This window comes from Meleagris gallopavo, chromosome 30, assembly GCF_905368555.1.
Source record: "Meleagris gallopavo chromosome 30, MGAL_WU_HG_1.1, whole genome shotgun sequence".
Classification (NCBI taxonomy): Eukaryota; Metazoa; Chordata; class Aves; order Galliformes; family Phasianidae; genus Meleagris; species Meleagris gallopavo.
Window position 1 is genome coordinate 981,555 of NC_139433.1, and position 16,674 is coordinate 998,228.

General features: G+C 54.8%; 1 protein-coding gene across 3 annotated transcripts in view; it reads left to right on the plus strand.

The window, feature by feature from the left end:
* The first annotated feature begins 231 nt into the window (after nucleotides 1-231).
* The window catches only part of PIP5K1C (phosphatidylinositol-4-phosphate 5-kinase type 1 gamma), a 33,990-nt gene continuing 17,547 nt past the window's right edge, over nucleotides 232-16,674 (plus strand). For 2 of the 3 annotated variants that reach the window (XM_085212018.1, XM_085212021.1), the window contains exons 1-5: nucleotides 232-800; nucleotides 12,913-12,944; nucleotides 14,529-14,606; nucleotides 14,931-15,061; nucleotides 15,653-15,770. In XM_085212018.1, the coding sequence (XP_085068144.1) occupies nucleotides 371-800; nucleotides 12,913-12,944; nucleotides 14,529-14,606; nucleotides 14,931-15,061; nucleotides 15,653-15,770 (789 nt within the window). In that variant the 5' untranslated portion in view covers nucleotides 232-370. The remainder of the gene's footprint in view (nucleotides 801-12,912; nucleotides 12,945-14,528; nucleotides 14,607-14,930; nucleotides 15,062-15,652; nucleotides 15,771-16,674) is intronic. The other variant, XM_085212019.1, reaches the window with a different exon arrangement.

Sequence of the window (16,674 nt, forward strand, 5' to 3'; positions counted from 1 at the left end):
CCCTGGGCCACGCCGTGTTCGGGGCGAGGCGTCACGGGACGGGGGCTGCCCGCCGCAGCCTCTCCCAGAGCCCGGCCGCCGCTAGGTGGTGCCGGGGGCCGGAGGGCGCGGGGCTCGGCCTGGGGCCACAGGACTCGGCGGGGCCGAGCGGGGCTTTGGGACCGAGAAGGGGAGCGGCTCCACGGCACGGAGCGACCCCGGAGGTCTCAGCGCGGCTCCGATGCACCGGGCCCGGCAAGGGGGAGCCCAACCGCGAGGCAGCAGTAGGCCCCGCTGCCATGGCAACGGCCCGGCTCCGCTGCCATAGCGACGCTCAGGCCCCGCCCTCTGCGCCCCGGCACAGCTGGCGCCGCTCTGTCTCCGCCGCTCTATGGTACGCCGGGCCCCATTCCCGTCCCGCTCTTCCCATCCCATTCCGGTCCCAATCCCGGTCCCGATCGCGATCCCGGTTCCGAGGACTATCGCGACACTCAGGCTCTGCGTCGCGATTAGTTCTGGCGGAAGGGGACGACCCCACTTCCGGCTGTGGCCGCGGCCCACTTCCGCCCTGAGCCGCCGGGGCGTGTCTGGCCGCGGCGCCTCCCGCGCTCTATGGTCCCCACGGTTCCCAGGCTGCTCAGCGGCGGCGGCCGGAGCCGGGAGGAGCTCGGCGGCGGCGGCGGCCTGCCGTGCCCTGCCCGCGCCCTTGGCGGCGGCCGCCATGGAGCTGGAGGTGCCCGAGGAGGCGGAGGGCTCGGCCGTGGCGGGGGCCGGCGCCATCACCCCGGAGGCCGGCGCGGGGGAACCGGACGCGGCAGGAGGTAACGTGGTAACGTCCCCCCACGGAGCCCCTCCGGGCTGCGCCTCCCCCCCGTTCCGTCTCGTTGTGGTTCCTCCCAGCGCCCCCCCCGGGGCACGGCGTGGGCCGCTCCAGCTGCCCCCCCCCCATCTCCCCCCCACTCCGAATGGTTCCGCCCTATGGGGGATGTGGGTGGGGGCTCCGTACCCACAAACACGGACGGACCCCGTGGTTCTGGGGCACGGGGGGCTGGGGGCACGGGGCGGCCCGCACCGGCCGGGGTCGCGCCTTTCTGCCGCTCCGTGGTTCGTTCGTGGCCTCAGAACCGGCTTTGGATGTGCGGGGCCGTGGGGCTGCCCGCTCCCGGAGCTCCTCCGCGGCGCTGAGAGATGCGGGCTGCGGTCTGACGGCCGCCCCGTGCCTTTCAGTGCTCACACCGAAACCTGGCAGCGGGTCCGTGCTTATTTCAGGGACGTCATCGTGTGGATGTGGGGCAGCCCCCAGCTGCCTGCACAGCCCTCGGGCTCTGCTGCAGGGTTTGTGGGGCTGACAGCCCTCAGCTGTGCTGCTGGGGAGCGTGGCAGGGAAGGTGCCCGTGTCCCCGTGCTCGGCCCTGGCACGTTGTTGTGATGTACATCCCTCCTTCTCTGCGTTTCTGTGCGGTTCTTTGGTGCTCAGTCCAAAACCAGGTGTCTATGGAGACCGGAGCTCAGTGCTGTTTGCTTTTCTGCCCATCACAAGTGAACCTGCATTTCCCAAGCCTATGGGCTCTTACCTTACACTGATAGCAAAGGTGAAGTGGAGCTGGTAACGACACCGATACTTCAGCATTTATGTCGTTTCTTTGAATCAAGCTGCGTGCTCCTCACTTAAACAGATCCCAAGCTGTGTTGCTCGGAGCTCCCAGACAGCAGTAAGGCAGCCCTGAGTGTTTTCTGGAAGGAGCCAAACCCGCAGGCCTGGTGGCAAGGCAGCAGCATCGTGATCAGCTCTGCTGGCTGCAGCAGATGGGACTGTGCATGGAGCTCTCATGCTCGCCTCATCCTGTTTCAGTGACTCCCAGTCACAGCATCTCCACGTTACGTGCCCTGCACTGTCACCGTTTGGACCCTCATTGGAGGCAATGAGACCCCACAGGACGTGGAAGGGTGAAGAGAGTGAGGCTGCTGCTCAGTGAGACCCCACAGGACAGAGCTTGGGGCCCCTTGTGGAGCTCTGGGAACCCTCAGGGTGCGTTTTGGAGGAGGAAAGCAACATAGTGTTGGCAGCTGGGCATGCTTGTGAGCAAACAGGGCTAATCCGTGTCTTTGTGAAAACAAGGCCTTGAGGTTTTGAAAGTTTTGTAATCGCTGTGGCTGAAAATGGAGTTTGAAAAAGCTGATGTGTGTGAATGGCTCCTTCCTGGCCCCTCTGCCTCTGGTCCTCAGGAGGAGCTGCAGGCAGCATGGGGGGGTGTTCACCTGTGTTGGTGCAGGGCTTGGAGCTGCTGGGGGGGTTCTGAGGAACTCTGAGTGCAGTGGGCACCGAAAGCTTTCAGTCTGGGGTGTCCACGGGAGCTGGGGGAGGAGAGCATTGCCCTCAGGGGCTGCATCTGACACGGGGGTTGCACTGCTGGCAGCTCACAGTAGGAACTGTGAGAGCAGAACAGACAGAGTGCTCTCCTCCCTCTCCTTGCAAAAGTGGAGTCTAGAAATCCTAATTCCCCATTGGGCTGAGAGTTGGTTTCAGTGTGTTTCCATTTCTCGTGCCTCCTGTTGCATGGGTCGCAGCCTGTCTGTCACTTACAGCTTGCAGCAGGGACAGAATGTTCTCCGGGGCTGAATCCCTCTGCTTTAGGAGCTGCAGTGATGCGTGGAGGTTTCTGCATGTGCTGGGCACAGCCGAAGCCCCAGAGGCACTGGGACAGTGTTGGATGCCACAGACAGAGCTCTGCAGCCCTTCCCTCTGCAATGATAGCTGAAGGGTTGCTGAAAGCCTTTTTTTTTTTTTTTTCCCAGTGAGCAGATGAGAGATAAGAGAAGAATTCCAACCCGTGGGGCATGAGCTGCTCAATCTGTACCAACGTGATGGAGAGGGAAATTGGAGAGAGCTTATCAGCTTGAGGAAAAATCAAATGTAAACATCGTCCTCAGCATGATTATGGTTCACAGCTCAGTTGGATGTCACATGCCTCTTTCCTGTGAAATGGTGCTATAAGATGATGGCAGAGGGAGCCAGCTAGGCAAAAGCACTCACAAAAACACCGCATGCCCTGAACTCGGAAAGACCCTGCAGCTCCTTCACAGTCAATAAGTCACAGCTCAGCTGCAGGGAAGGAGCGAGGCAGTGTGAATGGAATTCAGGCTGCTCCAGAATTCTCCTCCTTTGGGATGTGGATGGGCCCGGACCAGGGAGGGAGGCTGGGACAGCAGGGCATGCGGTGATGGGTCTGGTGGCAGTTTGCTACTTCTTGACCACGGAGCCAGCAGGGGCTCTGGGGGATTGAACAGCCCCATGGGGAGCAGCCCATGAGGGGTTGGTGTGCACTGCATGTGATTGGGAGCGACGTTGGAAGCAAGTCGCTGACACAGCCATTGAGGGCTGCACGGGATGCACAGCCTTAGTAAATAAATATGATTTTCCCTTATAAGGTGATTGAAGCCTGAAAAGCAGGAGCAGGAATTTTAACGCTTGCTTTCTTTCCCAGCGCATCCACTGCTCAGATGCAGGCAGCTGAGTGCTGAATTAGGGCTGGGCAGTGTCCTGACCGAGGGAGCTGCTCTCGTTGCACACTGCTTCTGCCCTTGTTGTGCTTTGCTGTGCCCAGCTGTCTCTTTGACTGCCAAGCATGTTCCCAGTGCTGGCAGGGCGGTTCTTCTGCATGGTGCTTCAGCATGGTGTTCCCCTGATGGGAAGGGTTGGTTTGTGACAGCACTCCGTCGTGTTTGTGGTGGAGAGGCCACGGGAGCCCAGCAAGGAGGTACACCAAGGCACCGTGAAGCAAAAGGCCAATTTCATGATGGGATTAAACTGCAGAAGTGCAGGGGAGAGGCGGGTCATGTGAAAATCCCATGGGTGAGTTTTGTCCTGAGCTCTTCACCGCTGCACTTCTCAGCGCAGTGCCCAGCGCTGCTCTCCCAGGTGTTGTGCTGGAAGGAGAAGTTGTGGGGCTTTCTCCAGCTCCTCTCTGAGTAAATCAGGCCGTGTGAGGTGAGCCCTGTGCTCAGAGCCTCTGAGCAGCCCGGGGAGAGCCAGCAATACAGTGATGTTGTGGTTGTGCCTTCTGTAGGTAGCTCTCAGCAGCACTGCGTTCCCCAGCAGCCTGGCACTCACTTGTGTGCTGCAGTGCTGCCAGCAGCCGAGTTCACCTCAGAACTTTTCTGGGAAATGGAAAAGCTAAAAGCGATCGAAGCAGCGTTTCTGTCATTTTGTCTCTTCTCACCCACACGTGTAGCAGCAAAAAGCTCTGTCAGCCCCTAATTAAGCTGTTGTCTTCCATCGGGTGTTCTCGTGGCTTTCCCGGCGTGTGTGTGGGTTTGGCACTGGGTTGTGGTGAGAAACGTGGGCTGAGTCACAGCGGTCATCCCATGGCTGCAGGCTGCTCGCCGTAAGGGTTCATCCCTTTGTTTCCTTCACCAAAGCAAATCCATCCCTCTTATAGAATCACTGAATGGTTTGGGTTGGTAGATCACCGAATTCCAACCCCCTGCTATAGGCAGGGAGCCGCCTGCTCAACCGGGCTGCTCACAGCCCCATCCAGCCTGGCATTGAGTGCCTCCAGGGTGGGAGCATCCACAACCTCTCTGGGCAGCCTGTCTCTCACTGCCCTCTTCTTCGGTTCTGTTGAAACGCATAAAACCTGAATCTGCAATCATAAAACTTGGGCTCCATCAGCAGAGGGGTGGCAGCAGGGACAGGGAGGGGATCGTCCCCCTCTGCTCTGCTTTGTGAGGCCCCATCTGCAGTGCTGTGTGCAGGGCTGGAGCCCCCAGGACAAGAGAGACAGGGAGCTGTTGGAGAGGGTCCAGAGGAGCCACAAAGATGAGCAGGGGGCTGCAGCACCTCCCTACAAAGACAGGCTGAGGGAGCTGGGCTTGTTCAGCATGGAGAAGAGAAGCTGCAGGGTGACCTCAGTGCAGCCTGCAGGACCTAAAGGGAGCCTACAGACAGGAGGGGATCAGCTCTTGGAAAGGGGAGATAACAGCAGGACAGGGAAATGGTTTGAAGCTGAGGGAGGGCAGATTTCAGTTGGCTGTCAGGGGGAAGTTGTTTGCTGTGAGTGGGGAGGTGCTGAGCAGCTGCCCAGAGAGGCTGTGGATCCCCGTCCATCCCTGGAGGTGTTCAAGGCCAGGTTGGATGGGGCCCTGGGCAGCCTGGGCTGCTGTGAGATGGGGAGGTTGGTGGCCCTGCATTGGTGGGGGTTGGAGCTTCGTGATCCTTGAGGTCCCTTCCAACCCTGGTCATTCTGTGATTCTGTGCATCACGAGTGGTTCTCTTAAATATTAAAAACAGGAACAAAGTGATTTTGAAGAATTCCATTATTTTGTAGCGTGAGGATTGCCAAGGTGGGTGATGTAAGTAGAACTGTCTCCCTGGACAGCTGCACCAATTGCAGCTGCACCCAGAGGCACTGAGCACAACCCTCAGTGCCCCATCAGCACTGGGACACCTGCAGCTCATTGCAGGGCACAGGGCTGTAATTAGCAGAATCTGTGCTTGGCGGAAATTGCTGCTTGCTCTGAAGCTGGTGGGGAGGGTTGGAAAACAAGCAGCCAGTCTGGAGGGGTGGGCAGAGAGGAGGTGGGCAGCACTGCTCTTATTCTGCCATGTATTAAATCAGAGAGGTTGTCTGAGCCTGCCATCCCATTCCAGCAGCAGGAGAGAATTCTTAGGGTGAAGTTCCTCGTTTGTGAGTGGAACGGATTTGGTTTGAAGGCCAAGCTAGCAGCATCCTCTCGATCTCCTGGATCTTGTTTTTCTCCCTCCAGTTGCAATTGGGCAGCAGCAATGGCAGTGCTGCAGTCACAATGTGAGCACACCCTATTCCCAATGCTGGTGCTTGCAGCCTGCTGGCGATTGAGGCTCAGTTTTTGCTGCTTTCAGGCCTTGCTCCCTTCTGTTTCCACTTCTGCACGGCTCCATCGGGCTGGGCAGCTCCTGGCTGCACCAAGCAGAGCTTTCCCAAAGCTGTGTCCATGGGAATGGGATTTTACTCAAGGTCCCGAAGATCAGAGGGATTTAAGAAAAACCTCCAGGCTTGGCATAAGGCCCAGAAATGCAGGTTTCTACTTTTGCAAAGTAAAATGAAGGTGATTTGCTCTGGTTGGGTGGCCTGGTTTCTTTTTGCAGTGCTATATATGTGTAGAGGAGGAGCTGAGGTTCCTTCACAACGCTGATGATGCTCTACGTGGTGGTTCAGTGTGGGGTGCAGAAGCAATTTGCCTCGCTGTCCTCTTTGAAAGCCCAGGGAAGACCTGTGTGTGCCTTCGTGCCCACTCAATCCCTGCTGTTGTGTTCAGTTGCACAAGCAAAATATTACCAGCTCCTCTAGCACAGGTTGGAGACAGCAGCTTCTGCAGCACTTCTCCTCCTGTAATCTCCATGCACATTTAATAAATCAAACTTTGTGGATTTTTCCAGGCAAAGTCATCCACGTTGGTGTTTTCCAAAGGGAGGCAGCTGGCTGAAGCCATCTCCTGCTGAGCACTGCTCCGTCCTCCATGTAAGTGCTGGGAGATGGGAGCATCTCGGAGCTGTGCTTGGCAGTGCCAGGTGGTGTGCTCCAGCAAAGCCAGAAACGAGGCACAGTTCTTTCTGCTCAGTCCAACATCTGGAAGACCAACAGTTTGGTAGTGTTTGATTTTTCTCTTTTCAGCCTCTGCTCAGTGGAAGCTGCACATTAATTCTCCCAGTGCTCAGGGCACGGTGTTGGTATGTGCACTGGTTATAAATCCAGAGTGCTTCCTCCCAGAGCAGAATCCCTTCGGGCTTCAATCAGTTTTGATGGAAGAGAGATGATGACGTGATCTTTTTGCACCTTACTCTCCAAGGGGTGGATGTTGTGCTCTGTGCAGCATTAAGCAGGAGTCATAGAGGGATGAAGGATCTGGGAATGCCCAAAGATGAATATTAAAGATGTGAAAGCAAAGGAATGAGCATCCTAAGATTGCTTGTAACTGGACTTGGGGAACTGCTGCAAGAGGACAAAGGGTTTTCAGGAATTCAGGGTGGAAAAACTACATAATTCTGTAACAACATGGGGCTCTCTGAGGGCTGTGGGAGGCAGGGATGAGCCGTGCCTGAATGGCAGCTGCTCATCCCAAGGGGGAATGAACAGGTCATGGACAGAAGTGGCAAGTGCTGCCTGTTATTTCATGTTTTCTATTAGAGCTTCTGCTTTTGGGTTGCTTTGACTTGCCAAGAGAACGCTCTCCATATGTCCTTTGCCTTATGGCTGGCCTTTAAGTGCTGGCAACACTGAAGCACCCATTTCAGCAAAGTGGGACTGGAGAGGCTCCCTGTGCAGAGCTCCGGTGTTGGGTCGCATCCATCCTTCGTGGCCCTGCAGCAAATCTGGCTCTGCTTCATCACAACTGCCTTGGGCTCCTTGCACAGGAAGCCATCGATGCTCAACTGCTCCAAGCCTTGCGACTTCCACTTTGATGTGCTGTGTTGAAAACACATGAAAACCCCTCCTGGCCTCACTGACGAGCCTGAAGGAGCCCTGACCTGTGTGCTGAGCTGTCTGCCCATAGCATGAAAGCTACAGGGTCTGGGATTTAAACAGCACAGCTTCTCATGTGTGTTGCACTCCCCATTGAGAATGGTTGGCCAGCGTGGCTGCATGTTCTCTTTCTTCCTCCCACCCCTCAAAGCACAGAGCCTACCGGGCTGTGCTGGGAGCAGGAAGCCTTAGCAAGCTGGATTAAAGCTCCTGCAACATTTTTTTTATGGAGCTAAGCACCGTGTAGTTCAGAAGTGCTAGAATTCAGTTCATGTGATGCTGCTGTCTCCTATTGCTTTGTTCTTTACCTGCTCCTCATAGGGGCTGCTCAGATTCCCCATCCGTGGGCTCAGCTCTGGGGCTGTGTGCTGTGTTCTGAATCCCCAGCAGTGCAGCTCTGGGCATGGATGTGTGCTGGAAACCCACAGTGTCCCCAGCACCTTTGAGATCTGGGATGAGCAGCACACATCCTCTTTGGAGCTCATTCTGCTGTGGCTTGTTCTGTTCCATCTGTTCAGGTGCCTTTGTTAGCATGGAGCAGGAGCATCAGGCCAAAGCACTGCGGGCACACGGAGCACAAATGGCCTCAACAAGGGAAGGGAACGTGGTGGTGAGCAGCTCGGGGAGCCCATCACCCTCTGCTGCTGAATCTTTCCTATCCCCCAGGCTGACCCTCCCCTGACGCAGCCCCGCGACCCATTTCTGAAATCCCCTTTTAGTCCTCAGTGTGTGAGCACCCCCAGGAAAATCTCTGTCAGGCGACATTAGCAAGAGGGGAATTAAATCTTAGAGGATTTAGGCGAGCAGCTTTGGCTGGAGTAAATCAGGAAATACCTCACTCCTTAAAAATCCAGGTGTGTCTTTGAGGTGATTTGTGGCCTTCAGAGCGGGGAGGGTTCGGGTTGGATGTTGGGTGCAGTTTCTTTGGAAGGGTGCTGGCACGGCTGCCCAGGGAGAGGTGGAGTCACCGTCACTGGAGGGGCTCCAGAACTTTGGAGATGTGGCACTTGGGGTCGGCGGGGTGGTTCAGGGTTGGACTGGAGCATCATAGAGGTCTGCTCCCACTTAGTGACTCTGTGGGGGCCCGGCCCTCTCCATAGCTGCATCCCAGCCTGTTTTTCTGCTCCAGGAGTTTGGCACTGGCTCTGGACAGGTTCATTTTTCCAGCCACCGCCTCCTTCTGCCCTGCCTTGTGTGCAGGGATGCAGAGCTGATCCTACCCCCCAGCAAAGGCCGGGGGCAGCTGGCCCTTGGCGTAGCTTCAAAGCCCTCCAGCCTGTAATGGCCTTGCTCTAAATTAGCGTCGTGGTTTTGCTGCGGTGTCATGGATGCAGAGAGCTGCCTCCATCCCAGAGAGGCTGCGCTTCCTGCCGTGCTGCTCGCTGTCTCTAATTAATCCTAATGGAGCTTTGCTTGAATTTTAGGCAGACTTGGGCTTGAAGGCCGCACTAAGGAGCGAAGCCGGGGCAGGGAGGAGGCTGCAGAGTGCTGACCTTGGGACCATCTCACCCTCGCCCCGCTCTGGGATGTGCTGGGAGCATGTTTTGCTCATCCCCGCCGTCCTCCTGCAGCCAGAACACTGCGTTCAGATAAGGCTGCACCTTTCCCATCCGGCACAGAGGCTGAGCATCCATCCCCTGGGTTGCATAACCACAGCAGAGCCGAGCGGCTGCAGCCTTCTCTGCTATTGGATGTCAGCTATTGTGGGCTCCTCTTGATGAGGTTTTTGTTTGGCTTTTTTGTCAGATGTGTCACACAGTTCGGGCTACAGCCGCTCTAAAATTGTCCTTTTCCTACGTGCAGCTGATGGGAGACAAGGAAACAAATCAGTTCTTTTTAAATTTCATTTCCCCCGGCTTGTCCTGCTTGTTCCCTGCTGTAATTGGCCTTCCCTGCTGTAAGCGTTTTTCTGCTTAGTTGTCAAGGAAACGTTTTAGCAGGGCACATCCTGCCTCAGCAACCCGCATCCCAAAGGACTGATGCTATCCTGCACCTGCATCCAGGGAGCAGAGCTGGGCAGGAAGGCGTTGACCCCCCCACAGCATCCCCACCTCGTGCCCTGGCCTGGCTGAAATGGGCATGAGTGCGAGGCAGGGTGAATTTCTGCTTTAAAACTTGGGGCAGAAAAGCAGGCTGATGGATGCCTTTGGTGTAGAAACACCTCCTCATGGCAGTCCCATGTGCTGGTGATGGTGTGCAGAGCTGGCTGTGGGTCTGGTGCCTGGTGAGGGATGGAGCACGCTGTGCACAGTGCCCCAGAGCCCCGTCCTGCCTTGCAGCACATGGGCACTTTCCCTTAGCTCATAGAACCACACCGTTCTGTCCCCAACGAGTTTATGCTCAAGTGAACAAGGCAAAGGGATGGGAAGGGAGAGCAGGGTGCGGTGTTGGCATGGCAGAGGGCACGATGCCAGCGCTGTCAGCTTTCCCCAAGTGGAAGCTGTGTGGGGTTATGGGGTTTGCTGACTGCCGGCTTTCACCGGGGTGCCGGGCGGTGTGGAACCAGCACAGGGTCTTGTAGGTGGTCCTGGAAATCACTCCTCTGCCCAGAGATGCTGCATCAAAGTGGGAAAAGACCTCAGTGCTCCATTTAGTATTGTGACTTTCTTGGTGCCTCTCATCCCAATCCAATGTTGTTGTCCAAAGCAGAGAAAGTGCGCACAGTGATCAGAAGTAGGTCATCGTGGCTGGGAAGGGCAGGGTGTAAGGAGCTGCCTTCTCAGGGTGGCTGCTGCACGTCCTGTCCCTGCTGCTGTCCCAGCTCCTCCCAGCCCATTGCTTCAGGCCACTCGGTGCCATATGCTGCTCTTCGGCTGTGAGAAGTTCGGGGGCTGCTTCCCACGTGTGCCAATTTGGGCACTGCTCCTGGCCAAGGTTTGTTTCCTGGCATCTTCTCCCAGTTGCTGTTGTGTTGCCTTCGTTTCATTTTCTCAGCAGGCTCTCACGGAGAGCAGCAGCTGCCTCTCTGGATGGACACGTTGCACTTCCAGCCTTTCTCTCCATATTTCTCCCACCACGCATCTGCTCCCCGTGCACAGCCCCTGCCTTTCCCAGCTCATGCCCTAAAGCAGACGGCGTGGGGCAGCCTGAGCAGACAGCAGTGCTGTGCTCACAGCCTTCACCTTCTCCAGTCCAAAAGGTTTGCTTGTGCTGTCTCCATCATCGTTGAACAGCAGCAAAATTCCGTCCAGGGGTCCGTTTGCATTCCATGAATTTTAGTTGCAGTCACAGTGTGTTTCTCCTGCTGAACACTCGAATGCAGCACCGTCTCTGCTGGGATAAAGGAGCCCAGGTAGATCTACCAGCTCCTGCAGTTTGCTTCCATTGCTTCTCTGGAGTGCTGTAAAGCATTAAATATTTGTGAGTTATAAATGTGTGCACATGTTCATAAAGAAGCCTTCTTTCCTAAGAAATTCCTTGTGTAAGTCAAGCTTGAAACCCGTGTTTTTAACTCTGGATAGGTTGTGGACAGCAAGGATAAGTTTTTTCCCGAGAGTTTTGTTTTTCAGCCCAAAGGATCGATGGTTCTTGGACTGCTTAACTTGTGCCACCACTGGTGTGTCCCCAGAGGGTGCCCCAACCCAGCACTGCGCTGCGTGGTGACTGGAGGGCGCGGATGAGGAGGGTGAAGCTGAAGATGCGGGTTCCTTGGTGAGCCCTCTGCCTGCATCGACAGGAATGAGAGGCGAGGGGCCCGCAGACCTCAGAGTGTGAATTTGTCGGGCAGCGCGTTGTGTAAGAGCAGAAATGGGTTATCTAATCTGGTGGAGAGGCAGAACTAAATGCAGAAACCGAGCCGGGGCACTGCTGGGGCCGAGACGTGTGGGTTTGGTGCTGATCGCAGCCCTCTGGCTGCAGCTGCAATGCAGGAGCCGGCCGGCTGTGCTGAGAGGCAAATGGAAGAACGGAGACAAAACCAGAGATGGGAGCGGTGAGCAGCGCAGCGTCAGCATCGGGTTGAATAAGAGCAGCGTGTGGGTGAGAAGAACTGAAGGCGGCGGGTCAAGCGTGGCAGAGCCCTGCAGCAGGCAGAGGGCTGAGGCCGGCCCACGCTTCCCCAACCAGAGCCACACCAAAGCTTCCGCCCGTGCTGAGCTGCACCAAATCGGATAAGAATCATTTCAATTAGCTTGCTGAGCATCCAGGCTTCCCCCAGCACAGCTCTGGTGCCCCGCGGACCCGAGTGCCAGCTCTCATGGCTGCGCAGCCCCCGTGCTGGGGTGCAGGCAGTTTGTGCAGGTCCATCTGTCGGCGTGTTGAGCCGGTGGAAGGTTTTTTTTTCTCGTGTTCTGCCTAGGGTTGGTTTCATAAAGCTGATTTTTTTTCTTCTTTGGAGAGGTTTTGCTGCTGATTCCCTTGTGCACCTGAAGCATTGTTTTTCCTGGAGATCCCCAGTCCTTGTCCTGGGACCTTCCTACGAGGCTGGTGTTGATCCCACACTTGGTACGTGTACAGCAGCAGACACTTAAAGGCTGGCAATGAAAGCAGCTTGTGGTAATTATCACAAAATTAAAGATAATCTCCCGCTCTGGAATCGTGACAAAGCGCAGCAAAGAGATTAGCAGGGCTCGTGACCACACAGGGCAGCATCCCAGCCCTTCCAGTGCTGTGCATCCCCTGCCCATTGCTGGGCTTTGTGGTGGCTGACCAGGAAGGTGTGCTGTCATGGGCCAAAGAACTGCTGTTTCAGCTCCAGATTCTCCAAGACAAATGGTGCTGTGCTCCATTGGGGGTCACCCTGTCTGGTTTATGGTTGTGCTGTGGATTAGCTGGATTTCAACCCGTGCAAGTGAAGGCAGCGTGATGTAAAGCAAAACACCAAAACAAAGCTGCTCCAGCTTTGCATATGCAGGCAAAGCACTTGGTTTGGGAGGCTGAGTTGCAGACTGCTGAACATACCAGTGGGATGAGGTGGTTTTGGCTGCTGTTCCCAACTCTGGTCCTGTATCTGAAGGCTGTAAGCAAAATCTTAATGTCTCGCTGTTGGCTGTAATGGAGAAATGGTGGCTTCTCCCAGAGGCAGCAGTGGAGATAAGTGATGGATTCATTTTTGTGTTGTATTTGGACGCTGGTTCTGTAAATAGGTTCAGTGATCAGTATGCAGTGTGGTGTGGATGAGAAGCAGCTTCACGAGCATCTCTGTGGGCCTCTGGATACATCTGGCTGCAGTGTTGCACAGCCCTGTTGCTTACGTGGGTCTTAGAACTCTTGCTGGAACCTCCAGAAAAAATAATTGCTGGGAGAAATGGTGCGTGTGTGTCGTTGGGGGAACCCAGGAACTTCAGGCTCCTGCACTGAAGTGAAACTGAAAACAGCACAACTGCTTGATGGGCTCTGCAGCTTCTCGAGTGAGCAAAGCAGTCTGTTGTTGTCTGGGTGTTTTTAATCTCACACGCCTGTCTTTAGTGATGCTCTGCCTTTCTCTCCTCAGGTCTGGCACCGAAGAAAGCAGCCATCACCGAGGTGAGATGGTCCTGAAAACCCCATGCTGAGAAATGAGAACGCAATGAACGGAGACCGCGTGCTGGGCTCCTGCAGGGCCTCACCTGCTCCTGGCAGTGAGACGAGGCAGCAGTGCAGCACAGCCCTGCGGCGGGGCAGCAGCTCAAGGGCTGATCTCTTTCCCATAACCCAGGCTGCAGAATCACTGTCACCTCCTGGCTCACAGCCTTGACAGCAGGAGCCCAGTGTGAGGGTCTGTGTCTGGAAGCTGCGCCCCAAAGCCCACACTCGTGTTTAGGGCACTGTGTTCCAGTGGGTTTTCTTTGATCCGAGTTTCCAACATTCCCCTTTTATATTACTCACCTGGGATGATGAGCACTGACACAGATGAGTAGCAGAACCTTCCCATACACTGCCAGGAACGGGGGATGTTGTTCCTTTTGCCTCCCCAGAAATGCACATTGCAGAAAACCTTTAAAAGTTACTTTCCTCAGTGCAGAACGAGCCCCACTTCTTCTTGGCCTGAGAATGCAGGTTCTGTGCAGGAGATTTGTTGCTGATTGTCATAAGATGGGAATTGCTTAGCCAGTACCTGTGGCTTAGTTATTGTGGGAGGGTGGTGGTGAGCCGTGAGGAGAGGCAGGCTTCCAGGAAGATGCTCAAAGAGGAGTAGGAAGGTTTTGAAGGAGAAATGAGGCTGCCCCTTTGTTCCCGAAGTACGGGACCAGAAATAGCTGCGAGCTCCTGATTAACAGCTAAACCACAAAGAACTTCTGTCTGAACAAAATTATCCGCTGTTTGCTGCGGCTCTGAGAGATGGCTCTGTGCAGCACTGAGACAGTGATATAATACTGTTACTTGGGAAGTGACCTTGGATCTTTCTGCTTTAAGAGCAGCCAGGACCTGGCCGTTCTGTGTTGTCCCAAAACCCCAAGTGCTGCTGTGCTCACCACAGCTGGCTGCTGGGGCTGCAGGAGGAGCTGCACGCAGCTTCACCCAGTGGGCTGCATTGGCAGTCTGCTGGATTGCAGCTGCCATCTGCTCCCTCCTTTGCAAAACTTCAGGAGGAGCTGTTTTTGCAGCTCGTCCTGTGTGGGCTTGTCCTTTGAACTGTTAACAAATGAGATCTTGCTTAAATGGATTATCTCCATGCGAACGCAGGAGCAGGATTGTGTTATCCACCTTATCAGCCTTTTGTTTCTCCAGTGAAGTGTGAGGCATTGCCATGAAACCTGAGGGCATGGGATTTTTAAGAGCAAACCTCTCGCAGTTTGATTTAATGCATCGCTGTTTGTAATCGATGGGAAACCAGAGCCAAGCTTGCAGGGAATCCCGGGCACGAGCTTCTCTCCTGGCTCAGCAGCTTTGCCACGGGCTGTGCCCCGTTGGTGCTGAGGAGGGGGGGAACTGAGTATTTTCAGCCCTGCTGTCCTGAAGGGTGGATGGATAAATCAGACGGCCTTGTTTGAGCTTGCCAGCGCCAAGTGCACCTTCTTGCAGTCAGGATCCCTCCATCCTTATGGCTTGGTCCAGCCTGTGCTGTTCTGTTTGTTCCTGTCGGCCAGGCCAGCTATTCTGAGGTGTCACCGTGCCCTTTCGTTGCAGGGCCCAGGGCAGCCTGGCCAAGGAAAGAAGATTGGTCATCGGAGTGTTGATGCTTCTGGAGAAACCACCTACAAAAAGGTTTGGATCTGGGGAGCACGTTGGTGGTGGGCAGAGAAGTCAGGGCCAGGGGTCAGGAGTGCTACAGCTGAGCTTCCCTGGCTTAGCAACCAATAGCAACCAATCTGATTGAGATTTTATGCAGCACCCTTGTGCTGGGTAGTCTTGCAAAGTGCAAGCTTTTGGAGGCCTGAATGGATGTGTTCAGCAGCTGGTTGAGCTTGTTTAGCAGTGTGCAGTGCTCGGGATGGCCGTGGAAGGCACAGGCATGGCCCTGCTGTAGTACAGGGAGTATCACAGCCATAATCTGTGCGTACTGACACACGGCTCCTTCCTTTCTGCCAGACCACTTCCTCCACACTGAAGGGGGCCATCCAGCTGGGGATCGGGTACACAGTCGGCAACCTGAGCTCCAAGCCAGAGAGAGATGTCCTGATGCAGGACTTCTATGTGGTGGAGAGCATTTTCTTCCCAAGGTAAAGGAGACCAGGAAACAAAATGAACGGATGAGTTCTTTTTTTTTCCTCTCACTGATTTTTTCAAGAGAGCTTCCATCTGTTTTTAGATGACAGAGATGGATGCTCTGGGTGCTTTAAGTATGCATCTATTTTGTGCAAACATAGCAGTGGGAAGTGTGAGATTCTTGCACCGACTTGCAAGGAAGTGCAGCGTAAGGTGCAGTGCTGCGTGCTTGGGTTAGCCTTGCTGTGTGCTTTTCCTTCTGTCTGTAGGATATCTGCCTCCAAATTGTACCGTGTTTGAGATGGGAGAAGCTCATTCTAGAGCTCTTCACCTCTGTAAATAAACTGAGCTCACAAGGGCTGTATTCTCCATGTAAATACGTCCTGCTTGGCAAGTGCCTATTCCTTGCATTCTTTGGAAATAGGTTGTGGCAGATAATTTAAAACTCACTTTCCTGTTGTCCAGCCACGAAAGAAAGGCAGTTTGTTTGGTTGTGTCCTTTTTGCAAGGCTCAATTTATCCTTACCATACCGTAGCCTCGATAAGACTGCCTTCCTGTGAATGGTAACACCAGCACTCACACGTCTCACGTCTGTTTTGTGCAGTGAAGGAAGCAATCTCACCCCAGCTCACCATTATGCTGACTTCAGGTTCAAAACCTACGCACCAGTGGCTTTTCGGTACTTCCGAGAGCTCTTTGGGATTCGTCCAGATGATTATTTGGTATGGATGTATTTTCGGACTTGTGTTTTCCCTGCTTTATTCAAGATGGCCTGGAGCAATACAGTAAATGTACCCCTAGATTGAGGCTGCCGGCTGATCTCACCTAAAAGGGGCAGAGAAGAGTCAAGGATTGGGAAGAGGCTGCGGCTTTAGGGCTCCTGTTCAGTTTTGGGGGATAATCCCAGTAAAACCAGCAGCACTCAACCAAAGCTTGTGTTTGCTGAGAGCTCGCTGTGAGCTCACACTGAGGGAAGAGGAAATGACCTGCTTCGAGTGTGTGCTGCACAAGCTGTTATGGGGTTCCCTCTGTCGCTGTCCCTAACAATAACTCGCTGTGTTTACCAGCAAAAGGGGCTGTGTTCTGTTGGCTGCAACCCTGTGATGTCCCCTGGGGCTCCGAGGACAAAGATGGGAATTTGTCCTTGTGTACTCACTTGAGAACTATGTGAATGTAGTTATGTTAATCATCTTATGAAGACAGAATAACGCACAGCTTGTTCCCGTGCTCGGAAAGCTCCTCAGAGCTGCTTTTAAACTGCCCAGAGATGCAGGCTGCTGAGGCTTGGAGTGCGCTGGGGTTGAATTAGGTGCCATGCATGTTTGCAGTGCCCTGCTCAGGGGATAAAAAGCCCATCTAAATGAACTCCCACCCTCCCCACTTTCTAACAGCCACTTTTTTCTGACTTCAGCAGTAGGCAGGGGTAACCATAGCTGTAAACATACAAGCAGAAACGAGTCTGTGCCATTGCATGGCTTGACAGTCACTGCGCTCCCCATCTGTGCCAGCCGAGATAACGCTGCCTGGTTTGATGAGTGGCTCAGAACCCGGGTGAGGCACAGAGCCTGCTCAGCTCAAAGGTCACGGCTCTGATTCGATGCTTCTGCTTCCCCCGATTCTCTCTTG